A 23716-nucleotide genomic window follows, 5' to 3' on the forward strand; every position below is an offset into this window, starting at 1 on the left:
GTCCCTCGTCTCTAGATTAATCAAATATTTATTACTTATTGTGCCTCAAGCATTTATATATTTATTAATAAAATGTTTCCTAAAAAGTACAAAGTCTGGAGCTGTACAGTCTTGTTCAAAGTGCTGATCCTTTGTTGAAAACCCAGATTGTTGGTGTTTATTCTGCAGCAGTCTGGTGACAACTTTATCACATTTATGTTGAGATGGCTCCACATCTTTATGAATGCTTCCAGTTATGAGTTAAAAAACTAAAGAGGTGACAAAATTGATGTTTGTAAGGGTCTTTCCTTCAGTCCATAAAAATATGCACACTCAGTGTTTCATCATCATCCATATAGTGGATATTATTCTAGAAATGGAATATCTTCATCATTCTCTTTTCACTATTCTCTTCTAGTTCAGCAAGTCCTACGTCGTGGCAAAACGTTAAAAGTTTGTGGGTGGTAAGAGGCACTGTCTCGTGTTTTGAAAACCTGACAATAAGATAGAAATCCAGTCATGCTAAGGAAGCTGCGGGTGTCAGAGGCAGAGTATCCCATTTTTTTTATTCCTTGTCTCCATCCTCACTGCTTCCTGAAGAAAGAAGACAAAAGCAATGAGTTGTTTTATAAGTCGTTTTAGTTTAGTCACTGCATGAGATTTAAGACGCACAATGCATCGAACCGTTAGTGTGTAGTATAGTTGTAGTATAATAAGCACTCATTACCTCAGGGGGATTTAACCAGCAACCTACAACTCAAACTGATGAAAACACCTAACCGGGTAAGACCACAACAGGGTTGTGAGCCGTAACGCGGTGAGCAGACATCATCATCAGCACCTATCCCTCAGATACTGAGATTATCTCGAAACTATTTCCTTCCATACTTCAACAGGACAGTGAGATGTTGTAGGTGTGGAAGGGACCAACCTCCTACTGAGTCCATATCGGAGTCAGAAATGGGCGTGATGGAGAACCGGGACATGCTGGAGGGGGAGACGGTGAAACGAGAGAACTGGACGGCTGGTTTTGGGTCCGGGGTTTTGGTGACGGTGTGAGGTGGAGGTGAGTCATTGGCTGTTGAGGATGTTGGTAGAGGCGGGAGGGGAAAGTCATCCTCCCACTCAAAACCTGCACCTGAGAGGCAAAGGTGAGGAAGAGAGTGATATGTTCTTACTAAAGATGTTTTCTAGATGGAAAGCGTATCCTCATGTACTCACTTTCCTCTGAGATGTTCCCATCTGAGGAGTCGTCTGAGATATTCAACCTCTCTTGGGATTTCCTCAAAGAGCTTCGACTCTCTGATGCTAAAGAGAAGCCGTGTTCCACCAGCTCTTGAGTCGGACTTTCCTGTTGGTTAAATCATTAAACGTATTCAGACTTTGATGGATATTTTTATAAGGTAGAGCAACATTAAGACAAGAAGCCTAATGGATCATTTTAAAATAGTTTCGAATGTATTTCATCTTTGTGCCTCACCTGATCAAACAAATAGACTGTGACATCATCAAAGAAGGACACAGTCTTCTTCTTGCATTCCAGCTCCTCTTCCAGGTTCTCAGCACGCAGAGGAGTTGGCATCTTGAGGAGGCTTCTCAGTTTGTGGGCCTCGCTGTTGTCACTCACCACAGTGGGCACGAGGTGACACTCTTCCTCACTTTCCTCGCCTCCGCTCTGAACACTGTAGGTACGAAGCTCTTCATCTGACTCATCGCTGTCATCAGTGTTGCCGTCCTCTTCATCAGCCTCTTCACCATCAGCTGGAGAGGCTCGACCTTCTGTTGTTGAAAGCAGTGGAGGAGGTGTTGAAGGGGAAACGGGTGAGGAGGATGAGGATGAGAACCGTCTGCTGTTGGCTGTGTGTTGCAAGGCCACCTCATCTTTGGGTAAGGTGTGTGGGATTTCACTCGATACCCCTGATGGTCTTTTTTGAATCATTTTCACAAAGGTCTCATCTGTTTCTGAAGCCCGAACACCTCCAGTTTCCTTCTCGTCAACTTTACAACTGGAGGCGCAGTCTCCGTTGAGGGCACCAAGAGCTTCCTCCATGGCCCCCACTACCTCAGCTGCCCAGTCTCCTAGGGATGAACTCTCTTCCTGGGAAGACCACTCATCCAGAATTCCCTCTATATCAGAGGGCTCCTGGGATGGTTCTGGTTCCTCATCCAGGCAGCTGTGCTCTGTCAAGCACATTTCTGTCTCTGGAGCAGCAGCAGAGGATTCTGTTGGGTAATTTGGTTCATCTTCTACATTGAGTTTTAGTTCTTTGTTAACCAGTAGTTCATCATTTTCCCCTTTTTCACACGTTGTCTCTCCAACGTGCTGTTCTCCATCATTTTGTCCATTGTTGTCTCTCAGCTGGAGTTCCCCTTCATTATCCCGATTCTGTCTTTCATTCTCATAGTCAGAAAAATAGGCAGAGTCTCTGTATGGAGTCTTATCGCTCAGCGGTAAAAGAATTTGGTCGCCTGTCTCCGAGTTTCCCAAACCCAAATCTTCACCCACTAATGCCTCACCATCTGAAGGCACCACATCATCCTCATGCTCTTCCTCATCTTCCTCCAAACTTGCATCAAGGGTAGGCTTTCCCTGAGGCTGTAACCGAGAGTCGTGGGATTCTTTTTGGACAAACTCAGGACTCTCGTTGTTTTCTGTATCATAACCACTGTCCATGGCTTTAGGCGAGCTGGAAGGGTGGGAGGATGCAGGGCTTAGGCCTTCACAAGATCCAGCTGCTGACAGAAAATCCATGGAGTCCATGGAATCTGGAGTCCCAACCTGCTTCTGGAGAGACTTGAAAGCAGGAGATGCATTCAGCTCACTTCCCTCATCAGCGAAGATCCCCGAAGTGGCATCAGTGATATCGTCTGTGATGTCGTCATCTCCGTCACTGCAGTCGAGGATGTCGGCGAGGCTTACGGTGGAGCCACAATGCTCCATCCCACTGTCAGCCGTGTGGCTCAGCTCTGACTGTGGGTCTGTGATGGACACCATCACATGCATGTTGTCAGCAGGAGGTGGAGAGTCTTTCGTCATCATCAGATTCTCCTCCTCTAGTCTAGGTTCTGGTGGTTTCTGCGTGATTTGATTTTCTGTGATTGCTTCCTCTCTCTTCTCTTTAGGTGGCAGTTCATCAGATGTAAGATTAACATTCTGCTCTTCACAGTCACAAGGCTTCATCAAAGCAGGTTTGGACACAATGGGACCCCCTGGAGCTGGTGAGAGATTGATCATCTCTTCATTGTTTGGTATATCAGTGGCCTTATCTCTAATGTAGCTGCTGTGGTTGTAGCTCTGACAGTAGCTGTTGTTTCTGATCAGCAGGCCTGTGAGGGGATCAACAAAGTGAGAGTGGCAACACTCTCCAGACACTGGTAGCTGGGTCTCACCCTCATGGCACAGGTAAATGTAGGCGTTGCAATTTTCTGAGGGCACCATAGAATGATGTTTATTCAGACTGAGACAGGCACTGTTGTCTTTGGCCTGGTGTGTCTCGAGATAGTCAATGGGTTTAGGCAGGGAGTGAAAAGTCAGGCTGTGATCCTCTGGCCATGTGTCTTCAATGTCCGTACTTGGCATTGTGTAGTGGAAATCAGCGTAGGTGTCCTGTCTGCAGCTGTGGCCCCCTCGTCGATGGTGGCTGCTGTGACGGTGTTTTGAAGGCCAAGTGTTACAGGTGTGTCTCTCAACAAATATGTCATCATCATCCTCTTCTGAATCACTGTGCCCAATGAAGAGGGCCCCCCTGGTCTCCATGTCGATGCTAACAGAGTGGCTGTTGTGCCTTGTGTGACTGGGCATTGTCTTCCTTAAGGAGCCCATCATGTCGTAGTAGCCCCCAGTTATGTTCTTCCCTAAGATAGAGGTCTGACTTGTGTCCAGGTATGAGTCTCTGTATGCCTGTTCAGCTGGACTGTTCAGAGATGGGGAGACACCCATGGGGTTCTCTAGCTCACCCAAAGCCTGACGAAGGCTTCTTGACCCCCAGCTTTCTTGATGATGCCCACTGGAATGCTTGCTGCCAATCAAATAGGGATCTATTTCTAAAGGTGAAGAATGCTCATAGTAGTAACCCCCATCTCTGTCTTTGTAAGACACATAGTGACTTGACTCCCAGGGCCGAATGGGGCTGCTGTCTGACACCTGCCCTATAAGGGGTTCCATTGTCAAGGAAATAGCTGGACTTGAGTCATTGGAGTCGTATGTGTCTGATTTATGGATTTCTGCAGACCAATAGGGACCAATATTTTTATTCTGTGAAGGGCAGGCCATACATTCACCTGAGTCTACACTGCCAGTCAGGAAGCTCCCACTGCTGCCCTGATACTCTGGGCTGTAGGGGCACATGGTGTAATCTAGATCAATGTTACAGTCCACTGGCTCTTCAATGCGGATGTAGTATTCACTGCTTACGGAGGGGCTGTGGGCACTAAGGACAGGTAGCACATTTGGAGGATGCAAGTGTTTTGGTTGATAGTAAGGAGAAGAAACTCCATGGCTCAAGTTTCCCATTGGACATCCTCCGACAAGGCCTCCAGGTGGGTAAAACTCTTCCTGACAATGAGTGGCTGGTTCCAAGGAGCTCGAGGATTCTGGGGCTCCATATGGCTGGTCTGCTCTGGCTTGCTCCCACTTATACTCAAAATTCAGACCGTGACTGGTCTCTGTGACTGTTAGAATGTCATCTCCAGACTCTGAGTGGTAGCCATCACCTGCTGAAAACTGTTCTAGTAGAGGGAACGAAGAGGAGGAGGGAGAGGGGTGGTCTTGGGACATGGTGGAGGCCCCATGCTGGCTGTTGAATCCAGCATGAGGACGCAGGGAGTTCCAGCGCCTTTCAAAATCCTCCTCAGCTTCACTGGCCCCCTTGGCGCACAGATAGCTGAGCAACAGGTGGACCTCCTCTGCATTTGGCCTCTGATCCGGCTGGAGCCAGCAGAACTGCATCACTTCATGCCTAAAGAGCCACAAAACAAACAAAAAACACTGATTCAGGATGAACAGAATAATCATTTGTAGGTGTGTACTCTTGGCTTCCTATGACAGGAACAATAATTACAGGTAAAATACCAATACTAATAACACACGTCTACTGGAACACACACACATCCAGAGTTTACATAGTTAAATCTGCAGGAAATGGGAATCCCCTCATTTGGAAAGGGTGTTTTGCTGTGTGTGACTCACCAGCGCTCAGCCAAGGGCACTTTGAGCAGCGGTTTGGGAAGTCGCAGTTGCCGCTCCCTCACTACATAAGTTAGCACCTGTCTGTCAGAGTAGTGTCTGTAGGGCTGGTTTCCCAACTCAAACAGCTCCCAGATAGTTACACCTAGAGACCTGGGACACAGGACGAGGTGCACATTGATGGTTCAGTATAAAACTTTCACAGGAGCAAACATATTAAACTAAAGGGACAAAAAACTCTAATCATTGTTCTGGTCACAGACTTAAGAGATGTTCTAGTATTTTCTTTCTTTGTTTTACATTAACTTGTGAGCTAATTGGTTACTCCTTAGAGTGGATGCACAAACTGGATTAACATTTTTGACCTAAAGATAAATATCCCCCTTCCAGGAAAGAAGCCCAGGCAGGGGCGGATCTATAAGGGTGGCATAGGGTGGCAACTGCCACCCTAAAAGAAAGCCTTGCTACCGCTGCTGCCACCCCAGCTGGTAGCTATAAATTCAAGAAAATTCAACGTTTTTCAACTGTCTGGCTCATAAAGACCTATTTGCAGTCTCCTTTGACAGAGAAAAGACTATGAAGCTAGGCTGTACTCAGCATTGAATCAAAATGGGCAAAATCTTTGGACCTTGATGAATGTGTAAATTGTTTTGCTGAGCAACATGGAAACTGCCGCATTCAGCTGTTGTAGGAAGGATATAATTTTATTATGTGTTTTATTTTCATGATGGGCCTTTAAGCTTATTAAATGAGGACCCAAAACAAATGAATATGCAAATCCTGGGAAAATAAAAAGGAAAACGTGTTTCTCTCTCTCTCTCTGTGTGTGTGTGTGTGTGTGTGTGTGTGTGTGTGTGTGTGTGTGTGTGTGTGTGTGTGTGTGTGTGTGTGTGTGTGTGTGTGTGTGTGTGTGTGTGTGTGTGTGTGTGTGTGTAATATATATAAAAATATGTGTGTGTGTGTGTATATATATATATATATATATATATATATGTATTGCCACCCTAGAAAAATGTTTGCCCCTCTTCTGCCACCCCATAAATAATTTTGTAGATCCGCCCCTGAGCCCAGGCACTCCTCTCCCCAGCTCTGTCTCTGGGGGATCTCCAGGTGTTGCAGGCCACAGAGGATACATTAGCCCCCAGTAAGTTCTGGGTCTTCCTGAGGGCCTCTTCTCGGTGAGACATGTCTGTGAAACCTTTAGACGGAGGTGACAAGGAGGCATTTTAATCAGATACTGGGGCCCAAGTCCCCCCAGCTGCAGATCATTGACTGACTGACCACGCCCATTGTGTGTCTGACTCCACCCAATATCAGTCCCTGTAGTCTGCAGCCAGGGCCTGGGGAGCAACAGCTCAACTTATCTCTAAGGCTGAATCTTGCCACCATACTTTAGCCAGCTGGGTCTGGGAACTATCTAATATGAATATACCAACTATAAGACAATCAGTTTTATTTTACTATGGAAATATAAGACAAAATAACTTTTAGATTGTTGACCAGAGGACATGAGACTTGTACAGAATGGCATTTAGCAGATATTTGATCAAGATTCAAATGCTAATTGTCATCTGGCCGCTTTAAGGGCTTCCATACATCTTCCTCCTCCCTCTCCTGACTGCACAGTTACTCCCAATCTGATGATTACCACCCGAGAGTTTAAAACACAAAGCTGCCAGAATCAAAGAGGGCTTTAAGATTTGGCCATACTGGTTTGAACAGTACATCATTCATGAGGGAGGTTCAGGTGCTTCTCTCATTCAAGCAAGATGGCGTCAGTGTGTGTGGCACGCCGTCTGTCTCACGGACACTCTCCTCTGTACATGTTTATTCCTGTTTTGGTTCTTGCGCTTTGTGTGGACAGTGCATCCCTACTGCTGACTTATGATCGAGGAACGCTTCTGGAACTCCGGCCTGATGTCGGTTTCATCAGCCCGGTGATTGTGACGAGCCGGGGGGATTTTACTCCCCCGCACTCATTTCGGAGCTTCTCGGTGCCACCCATCCCTCCGCGGTGTGCATCCGGTCATCATCAGCGGAGGAGGACCACCACCCCGGTCTGCCACTCCACAGTAACTGCCCCCGATGACCACGCAATGTTGCAGAGACGTGTCAACCATGACAGCCCTACAACATCCATAGCCTTGAGATACCCAGGACGAACCTACTATACAGGTAACTTTTGGAAAGAGGAATCTATAAAACATGTTATATTTAGTTGTCAAAAATAAGCTAAATCAAGTGGAGAGGAACTTAATTATCCAGAACTTAAGTAGAATGAAAATTAAACTGGACCTTATTGATTTACTGCTGTGAATGGTATCAGGTCTTCTTCTGGATTTTTAAAAGATGGTGTGTTTTTAGAAGGATGTCAGTGTTTTTTTTATTGGGGAGAGGGGACGTTCCAGTCCTCACTCCACACCAGTTGGTGGCAGTAATGTACCAACTGCCATGATAATTTAGAAGAAAAAGAAGCAAAGAGTGCTTCTTTTTCAGCTGTGAGAAATTTACAGTTCAAATAAGAGTGATGCTGGCAGACACTGGCATTAGGGGAAATTAATACGGTTTGAGTGGCTGGTGGGTCCGTTGGGTCAGGCTGTGGGGAGAGGGAACGTTTTTAGATTTTTGTTGTTTTTCTTTTTCTTTTAATAACAATGGTGGTCAACCTCCCCATTGACCACCATTTATCTGTTAGTTTTCAATAAACAGAGCTAAATAGAGGCTAAATAAAATTGGTCAGCGTGGGTAACACACATAGAGCTGTAGGCCGCACAAGTAGATGAAAGAAGGACAGTAACATTAAATTTGACAGGTTTACAGCTGATAAAATATGCCGCATGCAATGAGTCAGTTCTAGGGGTTAAACCAACCACAGTGGGGCAGACAAAGTTTTGTGACAGAATAAAAAAAAGTAAAATGTCTGCCGTATTGTCCAGAAACCAACAAGTCAGAGCCATCTATCAACTTATGTGCTTTTTTATATATTTATGAAAGACCACGGGGATGTGGAGCCGGCCAAGGGAAAACCGACCAATCAGTCCCTGAGAAATAAACGTGAGAGAGAGAGAGAGAGAGAGAGAGAGAGAGAGAGAGAGAGAGAGAGAGAGAGAGAGAGAGAGAGAGAGAGAGAGAGAGAGAGAGAGAGAGAGAGAGAGAGAGAGAGAGAGAGAGAGAGAGAGAGAGAGAGAGAGAGAGAGAGAGAGAGAGAGAGAGAGAGAGAGAGAGAGAGAGAGAGAGAGAGAGAGAGAGAGAGAGAGAGAGAGAGAGAGAGAGAGAGAGAGAGAGAGAGAGAGAGAGAGAGAGAGAGAGAGAGAGAGAGAGATGTAGTTGTAGTTCTGTGTGACCTGCAGTAACAGTCTTGTTACAATAATTACTGTGTTGTGCAATTGGAGCAGGCAGCCGCTAATGTCATTCGTGTTTCAGCTTCTGTTGCTTGTAAGAATAAACGGAGCATCCATTAATCTCCAAAGACGAACAGTGTCACTGCGATCCTTCAGCACTGACCTGCAAAACCTAGAAGAGATCCAGTTTCACCCTCAGTTCAGCTGTGAAGTCAAGACAGTCGGTTCTGAGGACTGACGTCCCCATGGATAGCTAACGGATCTGGAAGCTTTATGCTAAACACTGTTAGCTTTAAGATGTTTAATTTTTGTTCATTTGCACAAAGATGTGTTAGATAATCTAAAGTAGTAATATCTAAATCCCTAGCTTTTATTTTGTTAGCTTAAATCGTGGAGGTACAGCTTTGGATGAGGGCTGGAGATGGGGTTCTTGCCCTCCAGATTGTGTGGATGTGCACAGTTACCTGGATGTAAACAAGAACTTTCAATGGGTCTATGATGCTTTGAAGACAAGTTTTGATTAGAAAGGTTTGAGACAGCTCTGTTTGTGTTTATGAGTGTAAATACTTTGTTAACCTGTTTACCTTGAAGATGGCCCAGATCTGTGCTGACGACCCCACGTCGCTTTGTTTTTTTGTTGTGCTGGCTTTTATTTGGTTGATAAAACAGAAGAGCTTGACAGAGCTTTGTCTGAGAATATGGCTTAAATGCTTTGGCTGAATGCTGAAACAAGGAAGGAACCGGATCTGTGCTGGTGCCTTCCTGCCAAAACGCGTATGCTTAGAAGACTCTATGTAAAAGTGTTTGTGTCGAGTCAGCATTATGTGTAAAGGTAAAACAAATAGTCGGATGTTTTTGAGTAGTTTAATTATTTTACAAAGTATGCAGCATCATTTATTTCAACTCCTTCTGTAATAAAAACTGAATTTGAACATTGTGCACACACCTTTTTATGTTCCCCCTTCCTTTACCCTAGAACTGCCAAAGAGGTCGTGACACCGTCTTTAGGCCGAAGATGAAAAATGATCCAGTCATCCAAAAGCCACAGCATTAAAAGCTGTTTCATGTAAACAACCATTCTCACAAAAATGTATAGAATGTCAGAAGGAGTATTAGTGCTGAACACACCAAATGTTGCTCTGCCGGGTCTGATCTGCCACCAGCAGGTTTCCGTGAACCTCATCCACCAGCTCAGGAGCTATCCAGCGCAGTGGCATGTACGTCTGATCCGATGTCACGTAGTAATCATCCTGATGGCAAAGCCAGATGGAGTATTGTTAGGTACAAAGGAAACAAACCCTAATTACGTCATTCCCTTGTTTGTTTACATTTGATTTATGATTCTGAAACAAGGAAACTGGATTAGAAACCTTAGATCAGGGGTGTCAAATATGCGGCCCGCGGGCCGGATGCGGCCCGCAAGCGGGTTAAATCCGGCCCACGAGATGGTTGTGAAAACTTTATTTTCATACTTTACAATGTAGAGTGAAAATAAATTTATCTTTGTGAGCAAGTTTTCTCTGTAACGAGTATAAATGAAACAAAGCTGCGCTCAAGGCTCACACAAGAACTTGAATCCTGAAGTTGGCCGCCACTCAGGATGTGACTTCTGATGTTGATGTGCTGGTGAAAGCTAAAAGATGTAAAGTAAAATGAGTCAAATACACTTTAAGTGCTGCATGAAACTGATATAGCCATGTGATCTGTAAGGTCTTTGAATCACTAAGGATTTTTTTTTTACTGATTGATTTTTTTTTTTTTTTTCAAATTTTCAAGTTCACTTCAGGTGTTGTACTTGTACTATTTTGGATACACTGTCCTCAGGCTCCAGCTTTGTTTCATATTGATTGTATTAAAACAAAGAAAACAATCTGAAGTTTTTTTTTTATTTATTTACCGGTCCGGCCCACTTGGGACTAGATTTCCCTCAATGTGGCCCCTGAGCTAAAATGAGTTTGACACCCCTACCTTAGATGGAATAAATGCAAGAAAATTTAGAAGTGAAAATGCAACACAAATAGTGATTTCATATTTCTGATTTTCCATGCATTTGTCCAGCTGGTGTTTGCTTATTTCAGATGGTTTACCTTGTACTTGGTGTGAGCCAAACCATAATCTCCGATCTTTACTGAGATGTCAGCAGTCAGCAAACAGTTTCTTAACGCCAGGTCACTAATGGCAGAGGGGGAGATGACACATAGCTGTTACACAAGATTATGAGTATATTATATTTGTTATGATGTTTCAGTGATTTGCTTAGAAAAACACAGACTGGTGGTTAAATGTTTTTCTTTAGGCTGATCTTGTTCTTTTTAAAAATGACAGCAAAGGTCACCCGGCCGGAGAAGAGGGGTCACCGCCTGCAACAAAATCACTGATGCTGGAGTCTTTAAGCAGCACTCGGGCAGCACCAGGATATTGTTTCAGGAAGCAACCAAACATTACACTTAGAAATCATGCTGGTGCAACAACCGAGCTTGTTCTAATTTACACACATACGTAAGTGAATCTTTGTGGTGAAAGTCTGCAGGTACCTGTGTGTGAAGTTGTGTTTGTGCAGGTGCAAGAGTCCTGATGCAATGTCACAGGCCATCCTCTGCAGAACCAGGGGTTCTGGGATGATGGTCTCATTAGACCTGCAGCTTCGGAGGTAACCCTTCACATCCCCCTAAACGGAGAGAAATTCAACAGCCGCTTGTTACCACACGGGGGCAGTGTTTCCATTGCATCCACTGGACTGAAGCAGCCATTAACAGCCCAGCCATAAAAACACTGAAGGCTGCATGACGGAACAGATCCTCAGATTTATGTAAAGGACATGAGCAAAATCTGTCCATCTGACAAAGCTCAGAGTGGACTGATGACACTTCGGCAGAGTCTCCAACTTTATTTTAATTTCTGTAAAACATCAGCCAAAAATGAGTTATAGTACAGTTAACTTTAAACGTAATAATTTAATCAACTAAAACTATAAATCTGTTGAAGTATTTTACTAGTTAGTGTAGAACAAGTGGAGCTTGGGTTCATAAATTCTAATTTACAGCAGCTGCCAAGAATAATTTAATCGCCAAATGAAGATGACAAAACTGCACGAACACACGTCACAGTACGTGTTCAGTTTAGTTCACCAAAAGATTATGTGCTGTATCATTTAAACTGTGAGGACATTTTGCAATGTTTGCTTTAATATAGTATAAATAAGACTTTGAATGTTTGAAGTTTCCATTGAAAGAAGGTACTTCATTTCCCATGATGCGTTAAGAGCAAAAGCAAATTCAATGTTTACAAGTAGAAACCAAGATGTGTGTGATGGTACTGTCAGAACCTGAATGATGTTACTCAAACTGAGCTCTTTAACTGATATCATGCCTGTGTTTGGTTGCTCACCAGTGGACAAAACTCCATCACCAGCAGGTAGGGAGTGACCTCTGTGCACTGAGCCAGACACTGCAGCAGAGCAGGATGCTCCAGTGTCCTGGGGACAGACAGACAGGAAGATCAGTGAGGTCTGAACACATCACCACTAGAAAGACAACAGTCTGAAATTTACACTTCCTTCTAGACTCAGACATTCTATTTATTTCTTTTTGGGCTCCTTAAGAGTTTGTTGTTGCTCCAGCACTACAAGCCAGATTATGATAATCCCTTCAAAACAGGTTATAAAGTTATAATTATCTACAAAAATCTGTTTTATCTCTAAATTCAAACTAACTCTTATAACATATGAAATAGTACTGAAAAATATATTTATTAGAAGACTATTGTAAAACATGTACAATATGGTACATGACCTGTATTTGATGTAGCACCCTCTAGAGTCAGAGAACCCCCAAGGTCCTTCACCCAGGCACACACACACACACACATTCACTGTCATTATTGAGTCAGATTAAAAAGAATTCTGTAGAAGATGTTAAATTAAACAAACGTGATATTTTATTTCAACTGTATAACTCAAATATTTGTGATGACTCAAACATGCAGATGTATTTTCACCGGAGAATAACAAGGATTTTTTAAAAAGCTCAAAACACACAAGTAGGAAGATGAAACGTGTACCGGTAAGGTTTAACTTCATCCAGGAAGTGCATCTGATTCTGAACGCTGGAGCTGGATTTGAGCTCCTTCACCACCACCTGGGTGGTGTTTAGGCCGGTGTTCACCTTCCCCAACAGAACCTGAAACACAACAAGAATCAAAACGAATTAACCCGTTTGGCTCAAAGATGGACAAAAAGTAAGGACAGAAATTAAACGCATACACGTGGGCATATCCGTTAGGGGAGGACAAGCGAGAATGACAACGTGATTGAGTTAAAACACGCCCGCCAGCGATTACAGCTGCTTTAGCCTGATCTATCACAAACCATAAAAAGGAAACCCATCCTGGTTTTTCACACTCAGGCATGACAGCATGTTCTATGTGAGCAGCTCCCAGGGGTCATCTTACCTTCCCAAACCAACCATTCCCGATCTCTTTCAGGTAGAGCAGACTGTGGCGGCTCAAATCTGTGGATTTCAGCTGCTGGACTGGAAAAGACAGAGAAAGGGTCGCATGTGATTTATTCCATTTCCTCCAAACTGCACAATGGTACATGACAACCGATAATTGGGCTAAATGTTATAATGTGTTGTTAAAATGTAAATCCAGGCTGTTAATAGCCCTCACATTTCCATATGAGTCCATCACGGTGAATATGGAGCACTTTCGCTTAAACACTTTCATCATCAGGACAAAATGCCACATTTCTGTTGCAATATCAGAACAACGCACGGGAAAAATGTGGTTATTTACCTCTGAACAAGCTGATCCATTTTTATAGACTTAATCTAAGGTCTGAAAACTATTTCTAAACATGGTCCCGTGCATTTAAAATACAGAAAAACAAGACTTCACAAAAACTACATCAGATTTTTAAAGAAAAGTAGAAAAAAAAACGTCCTCGGTTACAAGAACTGAGTTTTGAGAAGTCTGAGGATTTCGCGATCAAGATCATTTGTTGGTGTATCTTAAGATTTTTGCTCAGCACTGTGCGGATGGAAACATTTGAAAAGCACGATCACATAACGAACCACATCCAGGTGGGTAGGTCTCCACTATCCAATCGATTGTTATCGACCATCTCTAAAGTGAATTATCCCAGTTTGCCAGAGGAAGCTCCCAGCTGACGATGCACCACAGTCTTCGCTTTGCTACTCCACGCCGAGCTGTTTCCGGCTCCGATCTGTCTGTCTGTCCTCCAGCTCCCTAATATGTCTCCGTAAGCATCCCCGATGACCCGCGACCAAACTGCCTGCAGAGCATCTCTGACCGTCCTGTTCTGTCCCATTCAGCCCCAACCCAGCTCAGCCAAACAAAACACACTAACTGCACCATCCCCGACTCCATCCATCTTCTTGATTTCAGTCTGCGTCGCCCACAGTGACACTTAGATTCTCTGTAGCAACAACAAGCAGATCTTTGTGGTGCTCTAGCCCCCCCACCCGATTACAACACAGCCCTGCCACTGTGTGGAGGCCTTATTGGACGCCCATGTTCTCTTCTTCAGATTGGTCATTCCTTACACCCACTCACACTTTCTGCAGCCTAAAGGCAGAATAGTCACTATTGTCTGGCTGCGTAGGTCAGCATGGCACCAGTTAGGACCAGTTAGAGCCCATACACTGGGACTATTATCCCACAGCAACACAACACTGGAAATGAACAAAGGTTTGGGGATAGCAGTGGCAGGCCACGGGTTCCACCTACACCAGCATGTTTACAGCAAGTATTCAAGAAATCCTACACAAAACAGGATGCATTCTGGGAGAAGAAGTGTCTCAAAGGCATTAGAGTCAGATTTACTGTTTTAAGATTTTACTAATGAGGTATTTTTATAATTGGCGTACTACAGAATGCGGGTGTGAAGGAACAATCAGAGTCTCACTTCATGTGCTGTAACCAAAACTCCAGCCCTACAGTTTTTTTTTTCCTGTTTTGTAAATTCTGGTCAGCCTGCTGTGATCACCCAAAGCTGGTCCTTCATCAGGCACAATCAGTCGATTTTATAGTGACAGAGACGGAATATTTGTGACACGATCAAACTACGACCCATAAATAATAAATCCTCCAGCCTCTGACCGTTCTCCCCAGTCCTAATCGACATCTCAACTTGAGCCTCTAAGATGTTTGCTGCTGAAATCCTGCCTGAAGAATCCATCAGACCTAATGACTACAGAAGACAAGACGTCAATAGCTCCTATCTGAATTACTCGGAACCAAATGGAATTCCCATCAATCCGCTCCATCCTGGTCCAGATGTCAATCGTTTGACATCAGTTTTAATATCTGCTCGTCCATCACGAGGAGCTCAGAGAGCATTGATTTAGCAGCTGGATGTATCTGCTTTCTGCGTGCACATGAGAACAGTTTTTGTGTTTGGTCTGATTCTTCCTCCTAAAGCTCGGTAAGTCTTCGGAGAGCAGCGTGACGAGCACAACAGCTGCGTCAGGGTGGATCCTCAGAACTGGACTCTGGTCTGAGCCAAACTCTTCTAGTGCCTCGAGAAGAACTCCACCCACTAGACGAGTTGACTTCAGCCGCAGAGCGATGAAGGACCAAAGAACGCTGAGAGCAGCTACAGTTTACTACATGGTACAAAACACTTCAGGACTCAGGGATGATGAGAGATTAGAAATCTGAGATTATGAGTGTCAGTAGTAACCTTTAAACCTCTTAAACCTTGTCTACAAGACTTAAAAACAGTTTCTATCATCAAGCCATACGACACCTCAACCACAACACCTAAACACACACAACACAGGACCCAGAAGCTACCCTGCAGCTTCACAAGTACTATATTTAATCCGTACTGGTCACTTCACTTTATTGTTATTGTAATTTATATCCAAAGTGCAACACTGTAATCTATATCCTGCATAATTTATATCCTGCAATACTGTAATTTATATCTAAAGTGCAATACTGTAATTTTCTGCAGCTCATTCCTGTGCAATATCCCATCTGCCCTCCCGTCATATTTCTTTTCAGGATTTTCTTTATTGACACATATATATTTAGTCATCTTTTCCCTTTTACCATGTCTCTCTAATATTTTGCTCCTTACTATATTTTTTTGCTTTATTTTATTATATTTTATTATATTTTATTATATTTTCTCCTGTATCATGTTGCTGAGAGACCGCTGCTCGTCATACACGTTTCATTGCAATGTTGACCCTGTGCTAACTTGCATATGACAAATAAACTAAAACTGAACTGAACTGAACTGAACTCTTTAGTCTCAGTAGGAATGTTGCTGTTTTTGTCATAACTGTCGGTTTTCTTCATTCTAATGCTCAATGGCCTTGTTTCCTTTTCCATTCTGCTGCTAAATGTCAAGTTGCTTCGGTGTAATTAAAAAAAAAACAGTAAATGCATTTTCAACAGCACTTTGTGTTCACATCAACCTGAACCAGGAAGTGTCTAGGAAATACCAGAGGCCCGCTCAGTTTGGGAAGAAAAGTCCAATTTAAAAAGTTCTGCAACAGAATAATCTCTTCATTATGTCAGGCTCAAGAAACAAAAATGAATTTTCTCGGATGATGTCACAGGGCGAGGTTGTCCTGGAGGGACAGTAATGAATCCATGACTGTTGCACCATATGGTTTCTATCTTTCAGCAAGGACAAAACATGTGTTAGTCAGTTCACTTGACAAAATGTTTTTCTTCTCATCCACAAATCAAACGCAGAAGAATTAGTTTGAGCTTTTTTCTGAAGCTGATAGGATTTCTTTTGTCTGACTTTTGAACATTTCGATAACCAAACATGAAGTCTGTAATGCTACATGTACTAAACTGAAGAATGAGTTTAGGTTTTTCCCATTTTTCTTTTGAGCTGCACCAGTGTTTTGCATATGTGCATGACTTCAGTTGTGTGTCATAAGTTTATCGGGCAGTTTGGCCCCATTAACACACAATGTGTTGCTCTGTTCCACACAGGCAGGAGGAGGGAAGGCAGAATCTTCTCACTGGGGTTTTGTGCTCTCGCATGCCTCACATACCAGCAAACAACAGCGTAGGCCAGCTGCTTGGACGTTATTATGCAACTTGCAGATGTTTGTGGGAGAAAGTTAAAGAGTTCATTCTGCTGTGAGGGACTGTGGGATAGGTGGAGAGGCCCAGCTGACCAGTATCTGGGTGGTGCTCACTCCAGAGACACACAAACCACTCCTCACTCCTCCCTTACTCTCACACCAGTGAAATGTTCTGGCCCTTTAAGAAAGCTGCTGCAAAATGTGCACCAGCAAAGGCGAGAGTTATAAATCATAAAGGACAGAAAAAAATCTTTTCCAGATCCATCTTTCAGTTTATCCATTAAGCATTACTCCAGGAGAGACTTTAAACACCTCATCAGCCAAAAACATGCAAATGAAAACTGAAGGATGGGTCTTTTGTCCTCTCATTAATGTGTTCACTTTCATCCTGCATTTAAAAAATGTTCAACCTTTTAGGGCTAAAGTGTGGCTCACCTGATCGGGCGGGTTGCTTGGTGGTCGGCAGGGACACCTCTGTGAGCGGCAGGATGTAGACGTCCGGGCTGCCCTGGGAGGTGGGGGACGCCAGAGTGGACATGTCTGCATGGTACTCATCGCCGTCCACATTTTTAAACTCCTGAGCCACAAAAACAGGGAAATCACTTTAAGAACATACAGACAAGCTGGCTTTGTACACTGAGCAACTGAACTTCAAATCTCCATGACTATGTTTTAAAAATATAACCCTGCATTCATTGTTGAGTCCTACAAATATCTTTATCTTGAAGTTATTGGCTTTAATCCTGTTATTTCTTTATTTTAACGTATTTCCTTTAACTTTTAGCACTTAGACATTAAAAAGAGAAAAGATACGAAATGCTTCTGTAAAAGCAGCTGTGTGTAAGCAGATCTGATAAACCTACAAGTCCCAAAACACAGCCTTGATTTTCAACATGTACAGCAGATATGAGGTGAGTTTTTAACTGGTATAAATTAAACACAAAGTTTAGAATTGGGAAAAACATTTGTTTTAATATGCTGTGAAATAAAATTTTTGTTTTTTCAGGCACAACAGATGAAGCAGGTCTCGGTAAGCTGTCCTGGCCCGTTTTAGAGTTTCTGAGTTGTTTGTCAGACGGTTGGAGAGACACAGCATAAACAAAGCCAGTCTGCTAAATCCAGCGATTATTAGCTCTAAGATTACAGGAAACTCAATCCTCCAATTAACAGATAAGACCCATAATACTGATGCTCAGACAGAGACAGACTGGAAAGGAACGTCTTTCACAGAAGAAAAAAAATTGTTTTAAGTATTTTAAAAAAATCTACATTAAAAGTTGAACTTTTTGGATAGAAACTGCCTCCAAGTGACCTTTAAAATACACATTTTAATGCATTTATTAATCCACTCACATTCATAAAGCTCACAACCACCATGATTCTAGTCTGAATGTGCAGATAAAATAAAAAATGTGTTTGAAAATGATCAAATCAGCTGAAATAAAAAGTTTAGGTTTATTAGTTGATTATTGAGCAACAGCTTTTAGCACTGAGTCACATTAATTAATGTTTTAAAGGCAACACCGACCAATAATTTATTTGTATTTTTCTACTTTTGCTGATCAAAAATGTTTCTTATGTCAAATGTAATTTTTTTTAGCAGTTTCACTTCACGGTTTCTGAAAGATTTGTTCTGTCTGTCATGAAACGCAGCTGAAGATGAGGATGAGGAAGATGAAAAGGATGGGGAGGGGGAGGGGGGAGGCAGGGAGTTGGCCGCATCCACAAGCCGGATGTCAGAATAAAAGTCCCTCAGATGGGAGCCGGAGAACTGTGGGGTCCCATCGCTGGAAAAATGTGACCCACTGCAGCCCTTTGAGCACCACCCACACAAACACATGCACACATAGACACCTCCATCTCCCACTTCCTCCTGTCCCCCAGGAATGTGAGCATCCACACACGCTGCACACCCTTCCCTCCGCCTCGGATCCACAGCTTCACACGGCCCTTCTCAACCCCCCATTCAACATGTGGTTTCACTCCACAATGACACACACACACACACACACACACACACACACACACACACACACACACTGGCTGTCAGATTTGATACATAGCAAAACTAACTCTTAGTTATTTTTATGCATCAAAAATATAAAAAGATATCTTACTTTTCAAAGTCAAATTTATTTTTACTGAATCTAAAGTCACTTTTTTGGCTTTTTGCTGCAAACAGACCAGAACTCAGAATTTTTGCATAAGCCTGAAAAAAATAATAAAAAACAGTAAAACGTCTACAGCTGAAGAAATGAAACTACTTTTCATAAATTCCTGTTGGGTCAGTAAACTTTAGAAGAAATATATTTGCCTTTTGCATTTTTAAAATAACATACACCCAAAAACATCTACAAATCTTGTTTTGTACCTTTTGTACTTTAAGATTTCATGTAAAAACAATCTGCTCAACCATTCACGGCTCTTACCTTCCCTCAAAATCCCCATCTGAAGATGACTAACACAAATCTTTGTGTTTCAGCCTTTTTCTGGGTTCTCAACAAACACACCCAACCACCCCCACCCCCACCCTCACCCATCCACCCCTGGGTGTGATGAGCAGAGGGCAGCTGGAGGATGGCAGAGGGAGGAAGAGAGGATGCAGGGAAAGTTTCATCATCCTGCTGACAACAATAAGGAAGAGGCTTTGTTGCCGACCACAGCCTGTCCTCAGGATTGACGGAGATGGATAGATGAAGGGGGAGAAAAGCAAAAGAAGGGTGGGAGAAAAGAAGAGGGAGGAGCTCCAAGACTCACAGTTCATGAGCCCAAGCAAACCTTCTGGTCATCTGGTGAGGGAGAGGAAAGAAACTGAGGCCTCACAAAAATCTGAGAAAAAATGTGAACGCAAGGAGGAGGAAGAGGAGGAGGGATTCACATACTACAAGTCTGACATCACTGGTTTTCTCCCTTTCCTGCAAGCATCTGTGGGACACTCACCCACATGATACATCTGAGGGTTGCCTGTATCTACAGTCTGACCTTTGACCTCATTCCTTTGCCTATCCTCAACTCCTAAAAAGAAGACTTGATCCAGACCTCGACTCTACAGCCACTTACACACTTCCTGTGTTTTTTTTTTTTACAGACTAGTCAGAAACTTTTCTGTAGATCAGATTAAGAGCAGGAAGAGGGCTGCACACTCACAGGAGCTAACCACGTTTCCGAGGCTTTTCTTTTTGTGACTCTCACTTTAATTTTCATCATCCATAAATTCCAGCAACTTGTCTTTTCTTTGCTCTAGCTCGGATTAATAGGAATGCTATGAATTCATAAGCCCCATTCACACAGCTGAAACTGCTGAAGATGCAAATCAAATTGTTTCTTGCTGGTTTCCTTTCCATCCTGTTATCAGACACCTTTGAGCCCAACTGCTGCAAAAACAGGAGCTTTTACTTTGCATATGATTGTGTTTATACATCTCAATAATCATATAAATAATTAAGTGAATATACAAACAAATGTACTAACTTGTGTTATTTAATTCAAAGCCCTTATTCAAAAGCAAACACCTTCTGAGACATTGTTTTGGAGGAATCACTGAGCCTTGCATGGTTACTAATCTGTTTATATATTATATGGGCTGCATGGTTTATATATTATATGGGCTGCATGGTTTATATATTATATGGGCTGCATGGTGGCGCAGTGGTTAGCACTGTTGCCTCACAACACGAAGGTCGCAGGTTCAAAACTCGGCTGTGGCCTTTCTGCGTGGAGTTGCATGTTCTCCCCATGCGTGGGTTTTCTCCGGGTACTCCAGTTTCCCCCACAGATCACAACATGCCCTATAGGTAAAAAAAATTGTAAGTCGCTTTGGGTAAAAGCATCTGCTAAGCACATAAACATATACAAAGATTGATTCTGCTCTGTATAAACTAAAAGTACTCGTGAAAATGACTTATTTAAACTTGTATTCAGTAGGGAAATCAGCTGTGGCAAATGCAGCAGCAGAGATCCAGTCATCATCTTATTCTTATAGTTTCTGTAGCACTAAGAGTTTCCCTTGTATTTTTCATCCAATCTGAAGTCCCCTTTCTGTTCTGTGGGAGCGGCTGTGTCTTATTCCAGATGGGGCCCGAGGCCGGATGTACTGTGAGCTTATGGGTTTGCCCTTCCTCACGCCCTCTCGCCCCCTCTCCTCTTTCCACCCTAGCCCCACTCCAAACACACCCTAACAGGCTTCAGCTGTCAGGGTGTGCTGTCGGATGGGTAGTTCCTTGAGCCAAAGTGGACATGGGGAAGGTTAGACATGCAGCACCACTTTTATAAAAGCAGCATTCAGGATCTCTGGTTCTAATCAGAAGTGAAGAAGCCAAACCTGCTCAGCCCTTTTCTAAAGTCATCCTCGTGTTGATTCACAGCTGGTTTTATTCATCACACCTACCAGGCCACCACAGAGTGATGTCACGGTGCTGACTCCAAAGTAACTCTGGAAACTAAACCTGGTTCAGCTCAGCCTCCTCCCAGAGGAGATGTGATCCATATCTTCTCATTAAACTCATCTGCCAGAGATTGGTGTTGCAAGAGATCAGTAAAGCCAATTAGAATCCAAGTGTCATGTTGTGGGCAAGGTGCTTAACCCAGGACATGAAGAACCACACGTGAAAACCAGGTAAGTAAAAGAGTAAAATATTTTTATTAAATGAAGCTAAGGAAAAACTAAGGGTGCTGTTCCAGAAAAAGCAAGAACAGGAACGGACCGAAAATGGTCTTAAACCAGTTCTTAGCGGTGGTGGACTGGGTGAAGTTCAGTGGAGGAAAGGCGGCAGGTCCGATGGTTGTAGAGGAGGTGGACAGGAGAAGGTTGTGTGAGTCCAGGGTGTAGGTTGGCAGGCAGGCAGGCAGAGCGATGGAGAGTGGAGGCCAGAGGAACCTGAGCAACGGGACGAGGAAAACAACTCCAGGCGTGGTTTGAGGATGCAAGGCGCAATACTAGAAACAAGAGCATACAGGATCTCATAGAACAAGCTCGTTGGAAGATCAGGCTAGAAACTACCCTGGTGAGAGTATCAACCAGCGCTGGAGTTGTGTCACACCACTCCTTAAATCCCCTAGCCCTCTGATTAGCGGAATCAGGATCAGCTGGAGCTCGTGCCACGCCCACCTGCAACACAAACAGCTGACTTCCAGGTTACCTCACCTGCTGATAGAGGCAGACCGTGACAGTACCCCCCCCCCCCCCCCCCCCCCCCCCCCCAAGGGACACCACCTGGTGGCTCAGCCGAGGAGGAGGCGAAGGAGGAGGCAAAACGGGAGGCCTCAAAGTCCAGGATAAGAGAGGGATCCTCGATCCAGGACCCAGGGATCCACTGCCGGTGCTCAGGACCATACCCCTTCCAGTCCACCAGGAACTAACGACCACGTCCGCGCGGCCGGACATCCAGGATGTGGTGAACCTTGTAGCCGAGCCCACCATCAGCGAGGCGGACTGGCGGAGGAGAATCGGCAGGGGGGCACAGAGGACTGGAAACTACAGGTTTGAGCAGGGAGACATGAAATACTGGATGTACCTTCATAGATGGAGGCAAGGACAGGTGGACGGAGATGGGACTGAGAACATCGGCTACGGGGAACGGGCTGAGGTGGCGGGGAGAAAACTTCCTGTTGGCGCCCCGGACCTTAAAATCCCAGGAGGAGAGCCAAACCATCTGCCCCGGGGTGTAAACAGGCGCCGGGCATCTGTGACGATCCGCAAGCCTGTGATTGCGATCAGCTGTGCGTTGAAGGGCGGCCTGGGTCTGGTTCCATGTGCGTCGAGCCCGGTGGAGAAACTGGGGAGCTGTGGTGGAGGCAACGGAGTCGGAGGGAAACAGAGGGGGTTGATATCCAAGGGAGACCTCAAATGGAGACTGACCTGTGGAGGCAGAGGTGTGGGAGTTATGGGCATACTCCACCCATGACAATTGTGAACTCCACCCAGCAGGGTTCGAGGTGCAGATACAGCGCAGCATAGCCACCAGCTCCTGCTTCATACGCTCCACCTGTCCGTTAGTCTGTGGGTGAAAACCAGGTGAGGGAGACCCGAGCCCCCTGGTGGTTAGCAAACTCGGTCCAGACCCGGGATATGAACTGGGGACCTTAGTCTTACAGGATTTCGGCTGGCAGACGATGAAGGCGGAAAACATCTTTCACGAGCAGTTCAGCAGTTTCAGCAGATGAAGGGAGTGACTTCTTTGGGACCAGATGGCAGGCTTTAGAAAAGCAATCGACAATGGTGAGTATGACAGTGAACCCTCTGGATGTGAGGAGACCCGTTACAAAATCCAGGGTGATGTGTGACCACGGATGATGAGGGACCGGCAGAGGCTGGAGGAGACCCTGGGGAGACTGGTTACTGCTCTTGTACCTGGCACATACCTGGCAGGCGCTGATGTACTCCTTTACGTCCCTATACGTGGATGGCCACCAAAAGGTCCTTCTGATGAGGGTTATGGTTTTGCCAAGGCCAGGATGAATGGAAAACCTTGCCGTATGTGCCCAATGTATAAGAGCCCCTCGAGTGCTGGAAGTAACATAAATGTTGTGTAGTGGACCAGTACCTGGATGTGGTTCGTGTTGTTGAGCCTCCAGAACCTTGCTCGTTATGTCCCAGGAGATGGAGCCGACTACGCAGGAGGCAGGCAGGATGGTGGTGGGTTCCACCTCTCTATCAAAGGCGTATTGGTGAGAGAGAGCGTTAGGTTTAATGTTCTTGGAGCCAGGTCTGAAAGAAATGACAAAGTTGAAAGGGAAATGAATAACGACCAGCAAGATTGGCGGTGGTTCAGTCTCTTAGCCTCCTTGAGGTAAGCCAGGTTCTTATGGCCGGTCCATATGATTATGGGGTGTTCTACTCCTTCTAACCAGTGGCGCCACTCCTCCAATGCTAGTTTTATAGCCAATAACTCTCGGACACCCACGTCATAGTTTTGTTCAGCAGGAGTGAGACGATGGGAGAAGAAGGCGTAGGGATGGAGGCAGTGATCCATTGGGGAGACTTGAGAGAGGACAGCTCCTACCCCAGTGTCGGAGGCGCCGACTTCCAGGGTGAATTGGGATGAAATGTCAGGGTGAGTGAGTATGGGTGCTTGGGTGAAACAGTTCTTAAGAGAGTGAAGAGCCTGGTCTGCTTCCTGGGACCATGAAAAGGGTTT

At 44.4% G+C, this 23716-nt stretch overlaps 1 protein-coding gene across 4 annotated transcripts in view; it reads right to left on the reverse strand.

The window, feature by feature from the left end:
• Positions 1–357: 357 nt before the first annotated feature.
• The window catches only part of aatkb (apoptosis-associated tyrosine kinase b), a 78790-nt gene continuing 55431 nt past the window's right edge, over positions 358–23716 (reverse strand). The window contains exons 1-13 of one of the 4 annotated variants that reach the window (XM_015962123.3): positions 19010–19141; positions 17016–17157; positions 12955–13034; positions 12565–12683; positions 11893–11980; positions 11040–11173; positions 10593–10677; positions 9634–9755; positions 5168–5317; positions 1460–4937; positions 1201–1330; positions 911–1117; positions 358–573 (exon numbers count right to left, since the gene is read on the reverse strand). In XM_015962123.3, the coding sequence (XP_015817609.3) occupies positions 545–573; positions 911–1117; positions 1201–1330; positions 1460–4937; positions 5168–5317; positions 9634–9755; positions 10593–10677; positions 11040–11173; positions 11893–11980; positions 12565–12683; positions 12955–13034; positions 17016–17118 (4725 nt within the window). In that variant the 5' untranslated portion in view covers positions 17119–17157; positions 19010–19141 and the 3' untranslated portion in view covers positions 358–544. Of the gene's footprint in view, positions 574–910; positions 1118–1200; positions 1331–1459; positions 4938–5167; positions 5318–9633; positions 9756–10592; positions 10678–11039; positions 11174–11892; positions 11981–12564; positions 12684–12954; positions 13035–13299; positions 13434–13577; positions 13910–17015; positions 17158–19009; positions 19142–23716 lie in introns of those variants that run through there. The other 3 variants (XM_015962122.3, XM_015962124.3, XM_054749453.2) reach the window with 3 other exon arrangements.

The sequence above is a fragment of the Nothobranchius furzeri genome, chromosome 16 (assembly GCF_043380555.1).
Source record: "Nothobranchius furzeri strain GRZ-AD chromosome 16, NfurGRZ-RIMD1, whole genome shotgun sequence".
NCBI classification, from domain to species: domain Eukaryota; kingdom Metazoa; phylum Chordata; class Actinopteri; order Cyprinodontiformes; family Nothobranchiidae; genus Nothobranchius; species Nothobranchius furzeri.